The 22500-nt window shown below is 37.4% G+C and overlaps 1 protein-coding gene across 5 annotated transcripts in view; it reads left to right on the top strand.

Annotated features, from left to right (window-relative positions):
* Nucleotides 1-22500, top strand: part of LOC118444852 (uncharacterized) — a 251424-nt gene that overhangs the window by 52958 nt on the left and 175966 nt on the right. For 3 of the 5 annotated variants that reach the window (XR_014982180.1, XM_085656997.1, XM_085656991.1), the window contains exons 3-4: nt 11620-11725; nt 11953-12062. The exons of 1 other annotated variant lie outside the window; for it this stretch is intronic. Coding sequence is in view for 2 of the 4 variants with exons in the window: in XM_085656997.1 (XP_085513123.1) it covers nt 12058-12062 (5 nt within the window). In the remaining 2 variants the exon portion in view is untranslated. The remainder of the gene's footprint in view (nt 1-11619; nt 11726-11952; nt 12063-22500) is intronic. One more of the 5 variants, XM_035873551.2, reaches the window with a different exon arrangement.

The raw sequence follows: 22500 nt of genomic DNA, 5'->3' as shown, positions 1-22500 counted from the left end.
ATATCCAGATTGAAAAGGTGTTTATCTTTAAACTTGAGTTTCAACGCAATTTTTCTTCTATTATTATCTTTTCTTTTTTTATTTTTCCCCCTTCATGTAAATATCTCAATTATGCATATCCCTTAAATGAAGAAAAAAAAAAATCGATGTTTCTGACACCTTTTTTCTTTTTTTCTTTCTTCTCTTTCTTTTCTTTCTCTTTTTATAAATTCGTGCGATCAAAGATTTATCTTTTTAAGTTGCTTCCTTTTTTGAAAGTAGATGCTTGAATATCGATCGTGTTGGTTGAAAACTCGGAATAAAAACTGTGAACGAATAAAAACGTTTTATCGCGGAATGGTGGACGCATTCGTCCTTAAACTCGCACAAGAGTTTCGGATAGGCGGTATCTCGTCGCGGTATTAAGTCGTTCCTCGTTGGATTATGCCGAAAATCCGTAATGAATTTCGTGCTCTTTGTGCTCCGTCGCGCTTCGTTTTGCTAGAAAAAGAAAGAGAGAGAGAGAGAGAGAGAGAGGGAGAGAGAGAGAGAGGGAGAGAGAGAGAGATAAAGAAAGAGAGAGAGAGAGGGGGAGAGAGAGAGAGATGGAAATGCCACGCGAAAGTCGCAAGGTCGATAATTGCTTTTTCCGGCAGGGTAACGATAATATTGTCGCTCTCGGCGACGGCTGCTCGTTGATGGCATAAATTTAGCTGAAAAAATAGACGGTAATCGTCTTATCCCGTGGGAATCGCGCACCGACACGTTCGAATATCGAAGAGAGAAAGAGAGTGAGAGAGAGAGAGAGAGAGAGAGAGAGTGGGTGGAAGGGAGAAGAAAATAAAGAGGGAGGCCTTTTTTTTCACTCGACGATATTCCAGTTCACTTTGCTTTCGTTATCTCGACGAAAACGCGAACGCACGAGCGATCCCATTTTCAATGGATTTTTTTCGAAAGCGGCTCGTCTTCGATCGGTAATTAATTTCCTCTCAGAGACGACGAATTCAAAGAAAGAAAGAAAGAAAGAAAGAAAGAAAAGGATTCCTCTTCCCAGGATACTCTCTCTCTCTCTCTCTCTCTCTCTCTCTCTCTCTCTCTCTCTCTCTCTCTCTCTCTCTCTCTTTCTGTTCGCTATCCATTCATTCAAAGATGAATGAGATAAAAGGATCGACGTGATGCTTTCATTTAAATATGATTCTTCTTTTATATATCTATCTATATATTTTGGAAAGTCGCATAGAATAAAATGGATTTATATAAAATCTTATATCATTCGAAAGTGAATTGAATGTTTCAGTAGAACTTGTCATACGTGAATATGTTTTTTTTTTTTTTTCGTGAATTAATAAGTTCTATTATCTTTAAATTTATCGAATTAAATATGTGATATTTCTAATGAAAATTTGATACAAGAAATATCCTTGCAATATTCATATTAATATCTATGGTTATTCGTTATTGCATGTTATAGTGGAATATTGCATAGGTACGACTTAACGATTATCGATTCTCCTACGATCGGAAATGAAAGGGTAAGTTTGGTCGGTCTAGAAACGTGTAAGCGGTTTTATCAGCTTCTACTCCTTCCTCCGGGAAGTTTAATCCGCAAGATTTAGTTGCTCGTTCGACTTTCTTCGGATTGCTTTACATTACGACTCAAGTAAAATCTGTATCAGAAGTTATAGCTGAGAAAATTTTCATGTTCCATTGAAACTAGGTTTCTCTCAAATATTCGGTTCGTTTAATCGACTTAATGAATCACAGGAAACGAAGTTGGCGTTTTCCTTAGTCAAAATGAGGAAATCGATGCGAGGAATGAAACGAATGTAAATTTGATCTCTTTATCCTTTTATATCATTTTTGGTATGATAATATTTGCGACTTATGATAGAGAAAAATGTATATTAAAAATAAAATGTTAAATACGACGTTATACGCATTTTATTTCTTTATAAATGGATTTGTCGGAAAATGCAATACTTAAATAAATGCATGTTTACAACATTAACGAGAAAATTCAATTCGGAAGTTTCTCCTTAACATTTGATTCTCATTTCGTGAGAAATCCAAAAGGAGAATGTTAGAGTGTAATAGTAGTAGTAGTAGTAGTAGTAGTAGTAGTAGTAGTAGTACTAATAGTAGTAGAAGTAGTAGTAGTAGAAATCTGAGTTATTAACTTTCATCCGTCGTATTTCAAAATCTTCGACGGGCTTTATTGTTTTCACCGTGCTCCAGTAACCAGAGAGTAGAATCCTAGCACGGATGTGATTCATTTCGTACGGGCGTTTCGTTCGAAATAGCATCGAATAGGCGTTGTTGTATATGTGTAGTGAAGAGAGAAGTAGGGAATACAATCGAATTATCAGCAACCGTTGGGAAATCCTTTAATACCAGCACACGCGAATTTACCCCCCCCCCTCTCTCTCCCCCCACCTCTCGATTAATTCCCTATGAAATCACCGATCGTCCTTGTCGAGGATTAGGTGCCGGAAACGTATGCGTTTCGCGCTATACTCTATATACATGTATATATATATATATATATATATATATATATATATGTCTCTCTCTCTTTCATTCTATCACTTCAGCATTGTCCTACGAAAGGTCGATACAAAATTAACGAAGAAGTCCGGTGGCTAAACCAAAGGGGGACGATATGCATCCTACATAATCTGATTTCGTCCCGTACAAGCTCGCAAGCTCTCACGTTTTCCACCGAGCACTTTCGATGGTTCAGTCGACTAATGAAATTACAACGATTCGTTGAGAAATAACGATATCTCTCCTTCTACATTTTCTACATAATGTGGTCGGACTTTTTATAGTATATACATATATGTGTATGCACATTGTAAGTACATATACCTATAGAAAATATTAAGAAAATGCATTTATCCATTATCCTTTGTCTACAAGGATGAGAATTGATTTTATGTTTTAGGAAATCGAACATAATTCGTTCTTAGCGATCGATTTTTTGTTTCTTTCTTTCTTCCCTCTTCTTTTTCTTTTTCTTTTTTCTTTTTTTTTCTCTCTCTCTTTTATACTCTTCCAATCAAAAAGAATATTTGAAAAAGAAATATATTTTTCATTTGGTGTAGACACATTCTAGATAGAATATATTCGCTTTTTCAATTGTTTCCATTGAAAAGACGATTCCACTATCGTAGTCGAAGCCTCTCTGCGGTCTAACATTCCGTCTAGTAGACCGTCCTTACCCAAGACTCTAATCCTGTGGTACTCCGCGCATACAAATAGCCTCTGCTCCTGGGCCACGCTTTCGCATAATCGATATTTCGGACGTTTGCCCAATATGGTCGATCGGTTCTCTCGTTAAAATATTTCCGTACTGTTTCTAGTTGTTTCGTAATTGATAATAGGATTACACTTGTGTTCACACATTATTATCAAATTGTTTTAAAATTAAGAAAAATAATCATTCGTTCCTTTGTATATTATTACGAGTGAAATATAAGGAGAACTATATGACGTAATGAATAATAATAATCATTTCAAATAATATTTGAAACGATTTAAAAGCGTACGGATTTTACGTTACGAAAATCGTAAAAAACGTGACTTTTTCTTAAAGTTTCTGATAGCATTTTTCCGCTACGTCGAAAATAAAGATTTCTCCTTGTTTTTCCGTATAAGGGAACGATACCGATAAAACTTGTGGGCTTTATCGGGTAAAAATTTTCAAATTCTACTCTCTCGCGATATACGTAGATAACGTATGTATGTACGCGCGTGTGAAAGAAATAATTCGAGATAAAAGAGGATAAGAAGTAGTAGTAGAAGAAGAAGAATAAAATGTAAAAGAAGAAGAAGAAGAAGAAGAAGAAAAAGAAGAATAAAATGAAGAAGAAGAAGAAGAAGAAGAATAAAATGAAGAAGAAGAAGAAGAAGAAGAAGAAGAATAAAATGAAGAAGAAGAAGAAGAAGAAGAAGAATAAAATGAAGAAGAAGCAAAAGAAGAAAAAGAATGAAATGAATAAAAAGAAGAAGAAAGAGAAGAAGGGAGATAATGACGTAGAGAAAAAGAAGATCGTGAAAGTTCGTATATAAACGAGAACGTTTAACGGCACGTTCATCCACCGATGGCTGGGAGAACTCCCAGCGTTGAGTTTTCGAAAGTTCCGAAATAAAGCGAGTTAGAGAAAGAGAAGAAGAAAGAGAAGAAGAAGAAGGAGAAGAAGAGGAAGAAAAGAGAGAGAGAGACAGAGAGAGAGAGAGAGAGAGACAGAGAGAAAATGAGAATGAGCTGCAATCCTTTTCGCGATGGCTCGATCTATCTCGCGAATAATTAAAGCGAATCGAGCTGGCCGTTCGCTCGTAAAGCTTGGAAGATTATCGCGAGAATAGTAAACGAACGATCGTGCACGTCAACGACGACGAAGTTGTACGAAGAAAAGCAAAGTGACGAGAGAAGCAAAGAGAGAAGGAGACAGAGGGAGAGAGAGAGAGAGAGAGAAAGGAGATGGGATGGGTTGAGGAAAGGAGAAACGAGAAGAAAGGGAATAGAGGGTAGTACGGATGGGATCGTTAGCTCGACATTTTGCGAGAAAAGGAACACGCGCACTGCGTGTGTTATTTACGGCTAGGTAGGAAACATTCGGAAAGATTCGCCTATGTTCACGATCGTAGGTGCGAAGGATGGATGGAAAGAAACGATATAGAATTCTTCCGGGTACGTCCTAACGGAGATAAATTCGTACGATTAAAAGAGAGTAGGTTGGGGTAGAAATATCGAAGAAGGTTCCCCGGGTTTTATATCTTGGATAGAAGAAGAATGAAACATCGAGCTTTTAGGGTTCGTAGAAGTCGTCGAAAGAAAGAGATAAAGAAAGAAAAACGGATAGTAATAGAGTAAGAGAGAAGACGGAATAAAAGGGAACTGTATTTCTTTCTCTAGTATTTCTATCAAAGAAAGTGTAGAAACGAAGCGCGAACATTTAGTATACCTGTGGATAAGAAAGAAAAGTACGATGTCATCGAATGGTGCAACGACATCTCCATGTTTAAGGAATGAAGAGAGACGTAGTGTCTGTTAGAAAGAACGAAAGAAGGAAGAAGGACAACAGGTGAGATCTGTACGTACGAGTGTAACGAGAAAAGCACGGTATTGGATGAAATGAGAAAAAGTAGAAGGAAAAGGAAAGAAAAAAGGAGGCATCAAAGGGAGAGAAGTCTTGGTCTAGAAAAAGAGATAGACAAAGAGATAGGAAAAGACAAAGAGAAAGAGGGGAAGAGAGAGAGAGAGAGAGAGAGAGAGAGAGAGAGAGACAAGAAAGTGTAGAAAGGAAGATCAGAAGGTGGTAAGACGAAAGTAGAAGAAGAAATAGAAGGAGTGGTTGGAAGGAGACGACGGTGGCGAGCAAATAAAGTATTCAGGAAGCAGCGAGCCCCGGGCGTTTGTTCGTAGATGTTAAGGGTGTCTAGCGTTACGCGCGAAAGGACTTGCGAAGGTGTGCCGCTACTGTTACTTGGATGTGTTGCCTCTTCGGTACAAAGGTCGACGCCACCGGGACTGGTCTGCTGTTCCTTCCGCAAGCGGGAGTAACCACTTGCCGCTGGCCGCACGTACGTGTACCGGCTGCTCGAAAAGGAGAGGCTAAGTGTAAGATAGAGAAAGAGAAGAAGAAGGAGATGGGAGAGAGAGAGAGAGAGAGAGAGAGAAAGAGAGATGGGGAGAGGGTAGTAGCCGCAGCAGAGACTCGGTTTTATCCCGTGGGATTCGATGTTGGAACCAGGGTGTTCGGGATCGGTTTGGATGTTCAAGAGAGACAGAGAAAATGTACAGCTTTAGATCGGTCTACCCCTTCTCGTCTCCCTTGTGGCCTTCCGTATAATCGCCCTCCAAAAGCCGGAGCAGCTTCTGCCGGTGGTAGCTCCCAACTCGGCCCTGGTAAATCCTCTATACCTGCTCGATGGAACACCCTGGCTAAGCCAAGGTCCGATCTACGATGGTGACTTTCTCGCTTTCAGGCCGCGAAAAGACTTTGGAAGACCACAAGTTCCATCTTCTTTTATTCTTTCCTATTTTTCAACATATCAACTTTATTATTTTCGTTAATGACGTTTATTGTTTTATCGAATGATATTCTAAATTGAGGATCTTTAAAAATTCGAATTGAAAACGTTTTTGAAACGTTTTAAGATCTATTTCTGTAATAGCGTATCTTCAAAAATAAAGATAGCTCTATTAAAAAGGTCCCCTTTTAAATAATAACGAATTTGCTCTAAAAAAAGACTGTAAATATCTATTAGGTTAAATGGAATCGTGGTGTCTGCATCTTCCGAGTTCCTCACCAGCCTCAACTGACTTCGAATCTTGTAGCAAGTTCTTCGCGGATTCAGTTAACCGGCGCCTCAGCTTCCCTTCTATCGGCTTCCTACTCTCTCCGAACCGTTCTACTTTCCAATTCTAATCTGACCTTTGTGTCTACTTTGTAAACAGACTGAAGGAAGTTTGGCGAAGATATCGATTATATGGTTCAGAAGCTTCCTTAAACTAACGATGGACATCTTCGCTAGCTAATCCAATAACATTCTCTCTAACTTATGGTATCTCGCGTTATGGAAGAAAATATAAAATAAACAAATTAACATATTACGTATAACGATTATTTCTCTTTGTATTTAATTAAACAAACATATTCGAATTGTTTTGGAATAAAAAATGCAACTGACGACCGATCGTCAAAGCCTAATTGTTCTATCGAATAATTCTATCAAATAAAATCAAGATCGTGGATGAAATAAGTATTAATATTCTTTGAATGGTTCCATTGATTAATCCAAACGAATGTTCAATGTTATCGAAGAGGAATAAAATGTCGATTAAATCGAAATATAATCGAGAGATTTACAACGTAAATAACGAATGCAGATTGCATGTGATTGTACGTGCACTATCGACGAATCGACGATTTCCGCTTCTTTTCCGTTTGAAAATTTTAAATCGATGTGAGGTTAGACCGAGAGTTAATTAAATTAATGGGATGAATACATTTTTGAGCGCACTTTCTGCAGTAGGAGGCCATACATTTATCAGCTCGCTGACTTGGAAAAGAATCTCTGTCATTTGGACCGGACTAATTTTCTGTGAGGATAGTGTGTATGTTAGAGAGAGAAAGAGAGAGAGAGAGAGAGAGAGAGAGAGAAACAGAGATGGGAAACATCCGCCCGCGGCAACCTTTAATATCTATAATTAATGATTCCCTTTCCATCCCTCGCTTCTGTACACCAAACGAAGTTGCAAGAACCAAGAGCTTTTCTCTCTTCTTGTTCGAATACGATAAATGAAAATCATCGTGCGCGAAAGGGTGCATTTATACGTTCGCAGTTGAACGAATCTTGCTTGAAACCATTCCCGTTTTAAAATTCAGGTAATATCTTTCACATATTTATTTTCATTCCATTAAGAAAAATATTTTCATTTAGTTATTAACGATTCGAAAAGAAATTTTCATTCTACGAGAAAAGAAAAGAGGAAAAGAAAAGAAAACAAAAAAAAAAAAAAAAAAAAAGAAGAAAACAAAAAAGAATAAAAAGAAAAAGCACACAACGGTCATAGATACGTATATGATGGTTATAGATATGTATAGAAAGTATGGTATTATAGTGAAAGAAAAAAGGAAAAAAAAGAAAAAAAAAAAACGAAAAGAAAAACAAAGGGGGAATTTGCTGCTTTCCCAGGAAGATGACCCTTCGATTTGCAAGACAAGCAAACTATAATAATCCATAGTATTAAAGGGTGAATGTTATCGTACAAGTAGTTATATCCATGACGTATAAAACAGAAGGGACAGCATAGAAAGAGAGAGAGGGAGAGAAAGAGTGAGAGAGAGAAACAAAGGAGAAGCTGGATGAAAGACAGATACAGAGAGAGAGAGAGAGAGAGAGAGAGAGAGAGATACAGAGAGAGAGAGAGAGAGAGAGAGAGAGAGAGAGAGAGAGGTAAAGAGAGATACAATGCGAATGGGTGCGTGCTTATCGTAGGAGAGGCAAGGGGGATGAAATAGCGCGAAGATATATATAAAGCGAGGATTATAATAAGCCGGGTTGCGTTACGAAATTGTTTCGTTCCCCATTAATAACGGCAAGCTGGATATCCAAACAGTCGAGCAAGCCGGCCACCCCTTTCGCCGTGCGACAATTATTATTACTACCAACAGGGGTGTCGTTTGCCCTTTCTAAAAGGCTAACTTGCCCCAGAAGAGATTCGGAGTAAAGTGTATGGTTTCTACTTGACGATCCAAAATTGTCGTGAAAATAATGAAATTAACGTTGAAAATGATTATACACTTATACGTGTAATAGAATTAATAGGGAAAAAGATGAATGGATCGATTACGAGATATTAAAAGAAAAAAAGAAAAAAAAAAACAAAAAACAAAAAAGAAAAAAAAACGAAAAAGAAAGACGAAGAAGAAGAAGAAGAAGAAGAAGAGGATGAAAAAGCATATCGATATTTTTGACAATACTTCGTCTTTAATTTAATCAGTCCCGTTTGCTTTTCCGATAGACCAGCTGAACGGATTACGATAGAGACGACTTACAGATTTCATTTTCGTTATTTTATTCTTCATTTTCCAATTGGATTCAATCATGAACGATATTTTCTTTTGATCTTTTTTTTTTTATATAAGCCATTCTGATTATCGGAAGTCGAATATCTCGAAGTGGGTTTCAGTCAAAATCTCTTGAATGATAAGAGAGACAGAAAGAGAGAGAGAGAGAGAGAGAGAGAGAGAGAGAGAGAGAGAGAGAGAGAGAAAGAGAAAGTGAATATCGCTAGTGGAAGATCGATGAGACTCGTTAATGCCGCTTTTCGTCCTGAAGCACCATCTAGTCGCCTAATTAGCGCGCGTCGATGCTTGAGACATCAGGAAGGAATAGCTCGTTCACCCTTATTCACCATCTCCGCACATCCCCGAATCGTTATCGGATCTTCAATCGGCCCTGCTTGCCATAGCAATTTCTGCAATAGTAGCACACAGTGATGACTATGCGAGTCCATTGTTCCTATGTGCGATTAGGCGTGCGTTTCTGTCTCCATGTCCCATCTACTATCCTTATCTCTTAGCGAATGCAACGGGGGAAAGGGAATGTGCATTACAGTCGGTACAATGGCTAAATGTGGTAGGGGAATCCAAGGTGGGGGCTCCCGATACCGATTCTGTCAGTACTGTACTGGTAACGAGCCTCTAAGGGTCACATTAAACGTGTCTCCCATGGGACACGCCTTTGATATGTACATTGTTAGAAAAGTGAATCGGATTAATCGGTATCGCTCCTAATTTCTTTATGATTAGATTCTAATCGTTAAACATATATATTTCCTTTCTTTCCTTTTCTTTTTATTGTTCGAACAAAGAAATTAAGATATCGTTTTAGATTTAATTGATATTAATTTTTTATTCTGAAACGTTGATTTGCATAAATAAATTAGTTATTTCTCTCTCTCTCTCTCTATACAAAGGATCTTCTATATATAATTTCATCTTACAACTTACTGATACATAATACATATATGTACGTCTTGATTCACCTACGAGGTACACTACGTGAGTTGGTCTTCCCTTTCGTTAGGCCATTCGAGACGTCGTAGGATTATAAGCCTTAATCCAGAACTAATCGAGCCGAATAACATTTCGAAGACCCGCCGTTGATAATCCTATTATACCGATTGCAAGCCGTTTTCTCACGGTTATTCAATTTGGAGCAGCTTGAAAAGTCGATGTCATAATGAACGAAAGAGAAAATGAATTGATGTCAAAGTTAGACTGATGTATATTGTATTAAGTATTAATATCGAAATTTTATTTACAAAATGTTTATATATTCTTTTAGGATATCCGGCATTAGTAGATATAATACTCGTTAACATATTTACGTATACTATGCACGTATGCATATATATATATATATATATATATATATACATATTTGTGTATGTGTATGTATATTCTACGTAGAGAAAGCAGAAGCGAAATTTGTCGGCAAATTGACGACAACTCGATCACGCGGCTGGAAACTCGTAGCGTGCTCGAAAGCATAGCTTTTGCCGGCGCGCCATAACAATTCGCTTTGGCGATGTGCCAGCGAATAGCGAGCGCAGGTGTCGTTATCTTGCCATCTCTATACAGTGGATCAGGCTAAAGAGCGGCAAATTGTAGGCGAGCCGAGCGTAAACCCAACGATGAGAGCTCGTTTGGTATGAACGTTAACGAAACCATCGACTTGTGTAGATTTTTTTTTTTTTTTTTTTTTTTTAATTCCATTTCATTGTGTTTTTTTTCCCTCTTCGCTTTTTCTTTTCTTTTTTCTTTCTTTTTTTTTTTTTTTTTTTTTTTTTTTTATATTTTTAGATCGAAGACAAACCTCGAACGAGCAAGATGCGCCCGATGTTTTTTTCTTCTTTTCCTTTCTTTTTTTTTCTTTTCTTTTTTTTTTTTTGTCATTTTTCAATCGGAACAATCGACGAAATTAATTTATATATACATAATGAGAAATAATAATTATTTCACAATGGTAATCCAATATTTCATATAATTCATAAAGTTTGTCGTATAAAATAAAAAGAAAGAAGAAAAAAAAAAGAATACAGAATAAAAATAATAAAGTATTAATTCAAAAAGCATGTCTAACAGTCGGAACTAAAACGAGCCCGCTATACGGTTAACTATCCGTGCCTAGAGGATAGTTATATAGACAGGATGGGACGATCATTCTTGCTTCCTGTAATAACTTCAGTGTATACCGCTGCCGTACGAATACGATTGGCCGCGTCGCGTGTGTTTATACGGTGCGTTTGAGTTTAATCGCGTGGTTCGCTCGCGTTCGTTCGTAAACGGTGTGATACCACTGGCCATTGTCCATTCTGTTTTATTATCTTTTAAGCGCCAACGAAACAGGCCATTTTTCCGATAAATAGGTCATCCACGTTTTCCAACATTTCTCACCTGCAAAATGTCAACAAATTTATATTTCATATCAACGACGTCGTATAAAACGAAACGGGAGGGGCATTATTTTTTCTTCCTCCTTTTTTTTTTTTTTTGTTTCTTTTTTATTCGTTCGTTATTTCGAGAATAAATAACGTCATTAACAAACGGAAAAAAGATAAACGTATGTGTGTATATATACATATATATATTGTAAGGAATGCTTCGTCGTTTTAAAGATCAGCTTAAAAAAATTTAAGTGAGCGACTACGTCGTTCCCACTTGCATATTCGCTTTTTGTATCCTTCTCAATAGATCTTATTCATCGGTACGCTCGTAACTCGTTAGAACGTTCAATGGCAACCCACCTAGATCCCTATACAGCATCAACATAGAGAATCGTCGACTATATTAACTTACATCACCGCTTACGTCGACAACGAATAGAAGAACATAGTACTGGTGAACGATATAACGCGCATAATACAAGTTCCCCGTTGACAGTGAAATTGCCTTTATATCTAAAGTACTCGAGAGAAGGTAGAGAATAAGGAGGAGGGAGGAATGTTTTAGGTGCATCATGTACCACGAGCCCCTTCACTTATAATTACACATTTTACTGCTCTTTCCCGTTACGACATTGCACTCGTAATCTTCATAGTCTCTCTTCTTATTCTGATTTCAGTGTAGTGTGCTACGTTGAACGAGTACGAAAGGACGAAGAAGAGAAGACGGTCAAGTTACGTCGTACGAATCACACCGGATTGCAAAATCGGTGCATACTGAAGCAGGTAATAATATATCTTCTTAATAGATAAGAAATGTCATTAAATTTCTTTTTGTTATATTTCTTTTCATCGTTCATCATCGTTGATAACGTACGAAAACTAATGATGGTATAGTAAGGCTTACTTGCGATTATATTGCATCTCAGAGACAGCTCGGAGAAACGTGCCGCTATAAACCTTACGTTATCTTTCGTTATCTCGCGTTATTACATATGACGGACGTGTTCTAGGGCCCTTCCTATCGAGGCTGTTACACAGCGACAGATGTATACTTATCTCCAACAGTGAGATTCTCCTCGAGGACAGTGAGACTAGATTTAAATGTGATTACCGATATGAAGTGAGTTACTACTAGACATTAGAGAAAGAGAGAGAGAGAGAGAGAGAGAGAGAGAGAGAGAGAGATGAAGATAAAGAAAGCAATTGAACGAGTAAATTTCTATCGAATAAAATTTTGTACAAATATAATTGGATTAAAAAATTTCTTTCTAGACAAAAAATGAAATTATTCATGAGAAAATAAAAATAATGATTTATCTTATACTTGTTTTAAATCTTGTCATTGGATAACATCGAAGATATGTAATTTTGAGGTTCTTACATTATACGTTAACTTTATACGGATCATAGAAGACTTCTCTAGTGGATACTGGAAACTGGAAACTGGAATTGTAATTTAGCACACGAAAGTGTTACCGTAAACCTACCATTTGTCCCGATTGTAGGGTTCCATCCCTTTGGTGGGTCAGTAACTCTCTCTCCCTCACCCTCTCCCTCTCTCTCTCTCTCTCTCTCTCTCTCTCTCTCTCTCTCTTTCTCTCGTATAAAGCTTGAAATGTCGAATAGACGAGATTACGAGCGAGTAACGAACGTACAATCTTCGCTATACACTCGTTAATAATTCTCATTTATTTTCGAGAGACGAGCGTTCGTAATACGTGAAAATTTAACGGCAGATCATCTTTTATTCTCTTACTTGAAACACGTATAGTAGAGCACTGTTCTTAACTCTAACTTTTAAGATCATTCATTCCGAAGAGACATCTCTTAAAAGAGACAAACAAGAAGAGAGCATAAAAGAACTTCAACATCGTTTCTTCGAGTATTTCTCTTGAAGTTTCAACATCAACTTCGACGAAAGGATCAACTTTGAAATAGATTATTTGAATATTTTCATTTATTAACACTATTATATATTTCACGATTCTTCTTCTTCTTCTTCTTTTTTTTTTTTTGCCCCTTTATCTCGCATTACCTACAAACGATAATCAGATCTCGTAATACGCTTTTACGTTACTTTTTCTTTTTCGTTCTTTTTTCCTTTCTAATTTCTCAAAATATCTAACGTAATAAGTTGTTATATCATAAAAAATGAATGTCACTGTCGATGACCTCCTTGAACTTATATCCAGAATTCTCTTCTAAAGATTTTATGCAGGTACTTTGGACGTGCAATGTAACCAGAATAAAAAAAAGAAAGTTATTTTACGACTGCAAGACGCCGTAACAGTTGTTTTCCGAGAAATTATATAGGTCGGTTGGTGAATCTTTTCTCTTTCTAAGAAATTTAATGGGCCAACGTACACATACAAAAATACATATATGAGGATCAACGTTCCTTTCGTTATATTTTACAACGATACTTTTACGCGACATAAATGTATAATAAATCGGAGCCGATCGTTTGACGATCGTTTTGTTTTCTATGTTTATATACCATATATATATATACAAACACACATATACACACACACACACACACATATATATATATATATATATATATGTATACATAAATATCAATCACCGAGACATTTATCAGCTCATCGAGAACAGTTAATAAGGGATGGGCAGGTGCTACTTTGTCAGCGACGTTATTCCGATGGGTCTCGCGTGTAATCTTGCTAATGTTCATCCTATCACGTTCGCTCGCGACGATAAATCCGTAGTATCTTGCCCGAAAGCTCCTTGATATCGGCATAAGATACTATATATAGTTGGACTTTGTTGTATACTCGACCATCGCCGCACAGATGGCTCGGTTCCGTCAAAGGATAATCTTGTTGATTTCACGAGACACAATGCAGTTACATCGTACAGATTGGTGAGCAGAAGGACTCTATTGGATCACCGATATCCTTTGTCTCGGCCACTCTTTCAAGTATGTCCGCGGGACAAAACCCCAGCTGCTACCATTTCTTCTCTATCTCTCTCTCTCTCTCTTTTCTTCCTCTCTTCTAACTCTTCCTCATTCTTTATCTCCCTCTGTTTCATTTCTTTTTTTAAAGTAAATTATTCGAGAATCCTAACGAGCTCGTCCCTCTGGACAATTTTGTTTGCTCGCTCAAACTGTATCAAGCATATCGATTCCTTTTTTCAAGCGGTCAACATTGGTCAGTTGCCAACCTGCCGGCTCTGCGAACGTTATGGAAATTAACCTCTCCAACGTAACAACCACCACCCTTTCCCCTTTTTGTCTCGTCGAGATATTGAATTTTTTTCCCTTTCTCGATAGGATCGACCACCGCATCGTACTTTCGCATTTCATCGTCTACCTGTCTTACCAAGAAATCGATCGTTAGATTTCTTTGATAATAATAAAAATAATAATTTTTTCTTCCTAATCTTTTCGAAATAAAACAATGCAAATTAATTGTTCGATTTTATTAAAAATTATACATCATAAATTATTATTAATATCTTACTTTTTATCAAAAAATACATTTACATGTTTCTTTCTTTATTTATATATATATATACATATATATATATATATATATATATCACTATGTATTAATTTAGACGTGTGCGAATTGATGTCGTATTTCATTTCCTTTGATATATAACACTTCCTAATATGAAATTAATTTCAAAGAGAACTAAGAAATAGTATGCAGAACGTTGCGAACTTTATAATGTAATCTATGGGTTCGGAACTAAGTTGGGTTAATTTGTGAACTTGGCTGAATTCGCGAATTGATATCACTCTCTCTCTCTCTCTCTTTCTTTCTCTCTCTTTCTCTCTCTCTCTCTCTCTCTCTCTTTCTCTCTGTCTCTGTCTCTCTCTCTTTCTTCAATCCACCCCTTTTATCACCTCCTACGTATACGCGAATTACAAGTTGGGATAACTTCGTTTCGAAAGAATAAGACAAATTCGCCTTCTTTCGAACTTTGAACTTCCCAATTTTTCTCGGACTATCGCTAATTTTCATCTGAAATTAATTTTTTCATCGTCTTCGAAGAAATGACACCCAAGAAAGGATCGTTAAAGAGTTCGCCGTCGATCGATTAGCCGACAGATTTATTGTCTCGGTAATTAAAAAAAATATCCCAATCGTTTCGGCATTCAAGAAAAAATTTCGCCCGGCAAACTTATGAATTTTCCTTGACGATTTTAAATTTATCTTAAAACGAATGAACAAAAAAGAAATTGGCCATCGATAATTGATTCCTACGTCATTCTTGAACAATTTTTCAATCATATCTTATTAATTATCCCAACTGATATCTCATTCTTTTCTTATTTTAAAATACGATTTTAATATTTTCTTAAAGATCGACATTTGAGATGAATTGAATGATCTAACGAAAATAGATAGAGATAATAATTGTTTAATCGTTTGAAATTTCATACGTGAATGAAAGTATTTATGTTGCTTAATACGCATCGTCATACATGACGTGTGAAGAATTGAATTGATAAAGAAAAGAATATAACAAGAATAATTATAACAATTTGAAACGAAGAAAAGATTTCAAATAATACGTGGAGTATAAAATCATTGATAAGTTTAATAATTCAATCATATAAGATTCCATTAAGAGAATATGTGAGTTAATCGATGAAATTGAACTAAGAATTAAGAGGAAGTATGACAGCTTCTCTATGTCTCTTGTCACCTTTCAAGATCCCAGTTGAGAATCTACCACCCCTCTTCCAATTTCTCTCTCTCTCTCTCTCTCTCTCTCTCTCTCTATCTATCTATCTATCTCTTTCTCTCCCTACCTCTGTCTCTGCCTCTGTCTCTGTCTCTCTTTTCTCAACAGCAACCGTAGGGTTGTATCGAGCCGGTGCGGTGAGACTCGCACGGCATTCGGCATCATCGTCTTGAATGGTGACAAACGGCATGCACCACGAACACACAGTCGCATCGTGGCCTGCAACTCCGGCCATGAGGGACGCTGCAGCGCGCGAGCAATGCGGCTGCAACTGCAAATGCAGCCGATGTACGGTTGACAGAAGCGCTTACGGAGGCGAGAGATCGTCTCTCCTTCTCTCTCTCTCTCTCTCTCTCTCTATATATATATATATATATATATATATATATATATATCTATCTCTAGTTTACTCTCTCGACCTCTTCTTCTATACAGAAGCAAACACATAGACATACATATATATATATACATAGATATTGAATGCAGTAACGTACACATATAAACTGATGTATATAAGAGAGAGAGAGAGAGAGAGAGAGAGAAAAGGAGAGATATAGTGAGTTAGAGATAAATAGATAGATAGAGAGAGAGAGAGAGAGAGACGTCTATATACATTTGTATCATCCATCTCTCTTAGTCAGTCGGTGCAGGAGATCGCACGGGTCGCCGTGTCAGTGTGTTTGTGTACACTATACACATATATACATATGTACGCTTTCAGAGTCTCCGAATTTCTCGCGACAGAAGCGAAAGATAATTACGGGGTAACGTTATTTGATAGTTGCTACTAAATATAATTCACTCTAATTGTTAGGGACGAACGAGGCAAGCGCAACGTCCTTAATTGGTAGAAGCTCGTCGAACGCCCGGCCAATCGTTCACGTTTCGCACGAGAGATCGATTCGGAAATTAATTTCCGAGTCTTCTTTTCTCTCTCTTTCATCCCTTCTCTCTCTCTTTCTGTCTCTCTCTCTCTCTCACTCTCTCTCTCTCTCTCTCTCCTACGATTCTAAACGTCATAGCGAATAACTCGTATTTCAGTAAATGTGGTACGGCAGCTCTAACGGCCGGAGTCGATGTGCTCGATCGAACGAACGGCTGGTTAATAAGTGGCGTCGATTTAACGTTAACGACGCAGGAAGTTGAAATTAATTAAACGTTGCAGTTTGCGCGTACCTATGAAGCAATACGTAAACAACATATACTAGCATTCATAACGTAGTTCACCTAAGAGAAAGTATATGTGTTTATGTATATATGTGGAGAAACGTTTGCGACTACATGTACTGTAAAAGAAGTATGAGATTGTGTGAGTACATGTATATGTTTCTGTGTATTTGTATATCTGAATGAGTGAGAGAGAGAGAGAGAGAGAGAGAGAAAAGTGATTCGTTTACTGCGGTGCGTTTTCCATTCTACCTCACTACGACTAGTCTCGACGTACCCCAATTAATTTATTACTCGCGAGTAATTAACATTGTTATTTCATATAAAACGCATATTATTATACATCACGGCATAATTTCGTGCTCTAGGATTCTCACGTTCAATATTCAATAGCGTACATAGATCATGATGATAGCTATTAAACAATAGAACTGAGGGGACACATCGATAAGTATGCGTTTAAACGAGAAACGTGCAAGGTGTATTATTGAATTTTGAAACCCAACATCAATATCGCTTACCTAGAAAATGTTAATGATGTCAATTGCATGCCACGACGAAAATAATTCCCATTAATTAACGCAAATAAAGGACAATAAGAAAAGAAAGAGAAACAGAAAAAGAGGAGAAAGAGGAATAGGAAGAGGAGGAGGAAATTTCGTTAGAGGCCTAAAGTTAATTATAAAAATGTTATACTGGAACGGAGAAAAATCGAAAATCGTGAAATGTGAGTTATCACGACGAAGGGCGTTACAAGATCAGGATTCGAAAAGTTAAACGAAACCAACTGGCATTCAATGAAACTCGATAAAACCCAATTAAACGCAACACGCCCGGTTGGTTAGACCTTTTTCCACGATTCTCTTCGTTTCTTTCTATCTTTTTCGCACAGACTCATTGCGGCCTCGAATAGTCGTATCCCTCTTTTCTCTTCCTTTATCTTTATGTGTATGTATGTGTGTGGTTTGTATGTATGTATATATGTGTGTGTGTGTGTGTGTGTACGCGCGCGGGCATATCAAGAGATGCACTACATATACTTATATGTAAAGGTAAATGATAGCGAGATACACACCGTAAAGTTTTGCGAAAGCAAATGTTCTTTATCTTTTTCACTTTTTCTCTGTCTCTCTCCTTCTCTCATTCTCGCACGTACATACGTTTTCGCGTACGTTAAGGTGTCCCTTCTATTTGAGGGTGTACGTTCACGTATCTATGTAAGCGTGGCGCATACATAGAGAGAAAGGCACATAGCGGAGCATAGTCCCCAAGCATAGTCTCAACTCGACTCGAGCCGCTGAATCGATCCGCGAGCCTTCCCCCGTGCGCACTCTGCGCCCCCAGAACCAGCCAACCGTCCCACCCCTTCCACTCTCTTTCTCCCTTCGTTTCGCCTTCCTTCTTTCTCTCTTTCTCTCTCTCTCTCTTTCTCTTTACCTTTCTATCGCTTATCTTCGTCACCCTTCATCTCTCTCTCTCTCTCTCTCTCTCTCTCTCTCTCTGTGTTTCTTTTTCTTTCTCTTACTAACCTTTTCTATCCTCTCTTACGCGTTCCCCACATCGAAACCATCCCATCGTCCAACGCTGGTCACGCGAACGTTCGTCTCAAAAATGCCCACCCTCTTCTACTTGTCTTCTACCTCTTCTTTCTCTTCAAACTCTCGCGAGAATTTCTTCGATAATTCTCTCTTTTTTTTTTTTTTTTTATCCTTCTTTGTCTCGACTAGATTCTCGACCCTCTTTTATTCTTCGTCCTTTCTTAACTTTTTCTTTTCTTTCTTTCTTCTTCTTCTTCTTCTTCTTCTTCTGAAAGAAAGAAAGAAAGAAAGAAAAATTGCAAGGGTAGTAAACGAAATCGAAGCAATCCAAAGAACGAGGCTCGAGGCGAAAAAAAGAGAGAGACAGATAGAGAACAGAATTTAAAGGAAGAGAGAGAGAGAGAGAGAGAGAGAGAGAGAGAGAGAGAGAGAAAGAAAGAAAGAAAGAAAAAAAGAAAGAAAGATACACGTTACGATTTGTATCGCGCGACGGATCGCAAAGTGCTCGTTTGCATTGCTGATGGTTGTCGATTCGAAGGGTGGAATTCACAAGCTATGCCGTTTCGTCGCTCCTTTTTTCCTTCGGGATACCTCCCAACTACTCGCCTCGGGCCTTTTTCAAGGCCGTCAGATTCATCGATCGATCGAATGGTCCCATTCGGAAAGTTCGACCAGAGAAAAGAAAGAAAGAAAGAAAGAAAGAAAAAAAAGAAGGAAGAAGAAATAAATAAATAAAAGAAAAAAAAAAAAAGAGAAAAAAAAAAGAAAAAGAAAACTCTTGCCAACGAATTCGAATCTAGATTATCCCCTCTCCTTCTTTTCCTTATCGTTCTTTCTTCTTTTCTCAAATAACCTCGTTTAACGTTTTAACGAACCTTTAATCCTTCCTCGTAAACTCAAACTTCCGTTCTCGTAAATTCGTCGAAGAGAGAAAGAGAGAGAGAGAGAGAGAGAGAGAGAGAGAGAGAGAGAAAAGATAAAAAAAGATAAAAAAAAAAAGAAAAAGAAGAAGAAGAAGAAGAAGAAGAGAAAAAAAGTAGAAGACGAACGAAGTAGAACGAAGAGAGCAAGTCATTCGACGGATTTAATGGTCAACGATCGTTATGTGTGTCGTTCGAATCGTAGTCGGATTAACGAACTTAACTATCCCAAGTGTGGGTTCGATGTATGGGTTTACTATGTATAGGGGAAGGACCGTAAGGGGAATGAGTGAGGACTAAAGAGGATCGTCGTTGTCGTTGAATGAGAGGAGAGGTGATCGCGAAAGAGCGATAACACGGGAAGTAGGTGGTTTCGCGCAGTTAAAGTGTTACAAGTTGTTTCAGTAGGAACGCTCTAAGATATAGGAAGGCTGCTTGCTTTTTGGTCAACTTCGAGAAGGGAAGAAGACTTCGGCCTGGCGATAAACAGGAGTTTTCAAACTTCGAAGTCCCGCGAGAGCGCGAAAGATAAGTTGAAAATTTTGATGGAAAGCGCAACGTGCCCGTTGAGAGAGAGAGAGAGAGATAGAGAAAGAGAGAAAAAGAGAGTGAAAGAGACAGAAATAGAGAGAGAGAGAGAGAGAGAGAAAGAGAGATAGAGAGAGAGAGAGAGAGAGATAGAAATAGGTAAGAAGGGAACGGAGATTTATTTCTTACGTATTCCAAAACTTCTTACCGAAGCTGATAACTTTCATCCGGCTCGTATTTATACGGAGGTTCGTCCTAAGAAAGTTATGACAGATTCCAGCGTGACTTCAGAAAATACTCTTACTTCTGGGCATCACGTTAAATGTTCGTGCGTTCGAGAGAAAAAAAGGAAAGAAGATAAAAAGAAAGAAAGAGAGAGAGAGAGAGAGAGAGAGAAAAGAAAGGAAGTAATAAAGAAATGATGAATCCTTTTCATCGCGACACAAAAAAAAAAGGGACTTTCTTAGACGATATAGTTCGCGTTATGGAACATAGAAACTTGTTACTTTTCTTTGAAAGTTGATTATCCAGAAAGAGAAAATATATTAATAAATAAAACTTTATCCAATTCAACAAGAGGGTAAATAAATAATTACCGTCGTCTATAATTAGTTTCTAAAAATATTTATCGATTATAAGAGAAATGTTTCTGATCGTGATTTGTTGGGAAATCGGAAAGGACCATTCGGACTTTGTGGGAATTGTAGAGAGGGAATAAGAGGCGGAGAGAGAAAGAGAAGTAGGAGTAGAAATAGGAGGCGGGATGAAGTGCCGAGGGATATCGACTTCTACGATGAATTTCGGGTGGAATGGTTGGGGGTATATTCGAAGGTGATGTTGGTAGTAGGAGAACGGTAGAGTTCTGCCCTCCTGTCTACCAGAATTTATAAGGATGCTACTGTGTGTAAGCCACGTGCACGCTCGTACGTATCTGTGAAAAGGGATACATTTTCCGAAGTAGAATCGAGAGTGTAACTTTCGTATAGCTGACCGACCGTACGCTCGGGGAAAAGGCTTTTTATTAATCCGTTAACTCTATGAGGAAAATGGTTTATATACCTACCCCTCCAAACCCTCTCCCCTCCTCCTCCTTCCCCCGAGTATTTTTCTTTTTTCCCCTTTCTTTTTTTCCTTTTTTCCTTTCGTATCACGCGAGAAAATCCTTGCTTCGTCATTCGTCCTTGATCCCTTAATACCGTGCTCGACGCGGTCGCATGAACAAACGAACGAATGGACAATGGTACTACTTTCATTTTCCTTTTGAGTCTAACTCGGTGAATATTCTTTTATCGTTTATAAGTCACACTTGTATATTTATTTAAGTTACTGCTCTTTGTTTCATCTTTTTCTTATTTTTCCTTTTTCTTTTTTGTCATTTTACAATTGCGAACGCAATGGAAAAAGAAAGAAAAAGAAAAAAAAAAAACAACAAAGAAAAAAAATTGAAAATAGATTCGTATCAAAAATAACTAATAATATTTTATTTTTCATACGGTATATTATAATTTTGTTAATCTTTAAATGAATATTCAAATAAAAATTTTCTCTCTCTCTCTCTTTCTTTCTCTCTCTCTCTCTCTCTCTCTCTCTCTCTCTCTCTCTCTCTCTCTCTCTCTCTCTAGCTCTAGCTCTATAAATATACCAAATGATGTACGTATTGTTACGAGGAAACAATCATCTATGTCTTATAATTTCACTTTTCTTTCGTTAAAACTTCTCTCGTATTTTTTCTAAAGTATTTTTTCCATCCACGATTTCCTTATAATTCTGTATTTTCAACGATAAGCTTGGCCGATAGATTCGAACGATCGGAATCTCATCGAACGCACTTTCACGAACGCAAGCGCGAGCGTCAATGGCATACTCTGAAGCATTCCCCATTCTATTTTCTACCGCACGTTTTCCTTCGGCATAGCAACAACGTAAGTCCATTTTCTGCAAAACTGATATCCGTTTCTTCTAAGGGAATATCACTTTTATAGGAAATGGACTTACGCTGCTTCCATCTCCGATCGGGTCTATGGTCATGCGTATAACATTGCACAATTGAGTCTACTGTTCTTATCTTCTTCCTTTTCCTTTTTCCTCTTTTTTCTTTTTTTTTTTTTTTTTTCGTTCCTTATTCTTTTTCTCTATTTTCACGAAAGTATCATCGTCACTTCCGGTCCCTACGTTTCCCTTTTTCAATCTTTAAACTTTTCCTTTTTATATCTAATACGGTTTGCCATTCGTGTTAACGAGTTTATACTATACGTGTACGTTTATGTAGATACGTGTATTTACTTGTAACACGCAGCATCTTTCGTAAGAAGATTCAACCGATTCAATTATGCAAGTGTCTACGATAGGGAAGCTCCTATCCTGATGTTATCCCCCTTAACGTCCATGATTTGTGTTCTCGTTCATCTCCCGCATGAACGTGCTCGAATATCCATGTTTGTCGTGCTTCACTGGGGAAACTATTCTAGATAGTAGGATTTAATCGTGAAAATCTTTTCTATATCTTTCACAAAATAATGTTTTGTAATAACGATTATATACACATAAAGTTAATAATTTTACTTCGATGAACCATTATAGGTTTTATCATTATCACGTTTATTTAATGTGTCGAGATAATACGTAAAATGCATCGATTTCGATCTCTTTAGTTTTCTCTCTTTTTCCTTCGAACGAGTTCGCATAT

The sequence above is a fragment of the Vespa mandarinia genome, chromosome 1 (assembly GCF_050613455.1).
Source record: "Vespa mandarinia isolate Hongniang chromosome 1, ASM5061345v1, whole genome shotgun sequence".
In the NCBI taxonomy this organism is placed as follows: Eukaryota; Metazoa; Arthropoda; class Insecta; order Hymenoptera; family Vespidae; genus Vespa; species Vespa mandarinia.
Note: the sequence above shows the minus strand (reverse complement) of the source record. Positions and strands in the feature narration are given on the sequence as shown.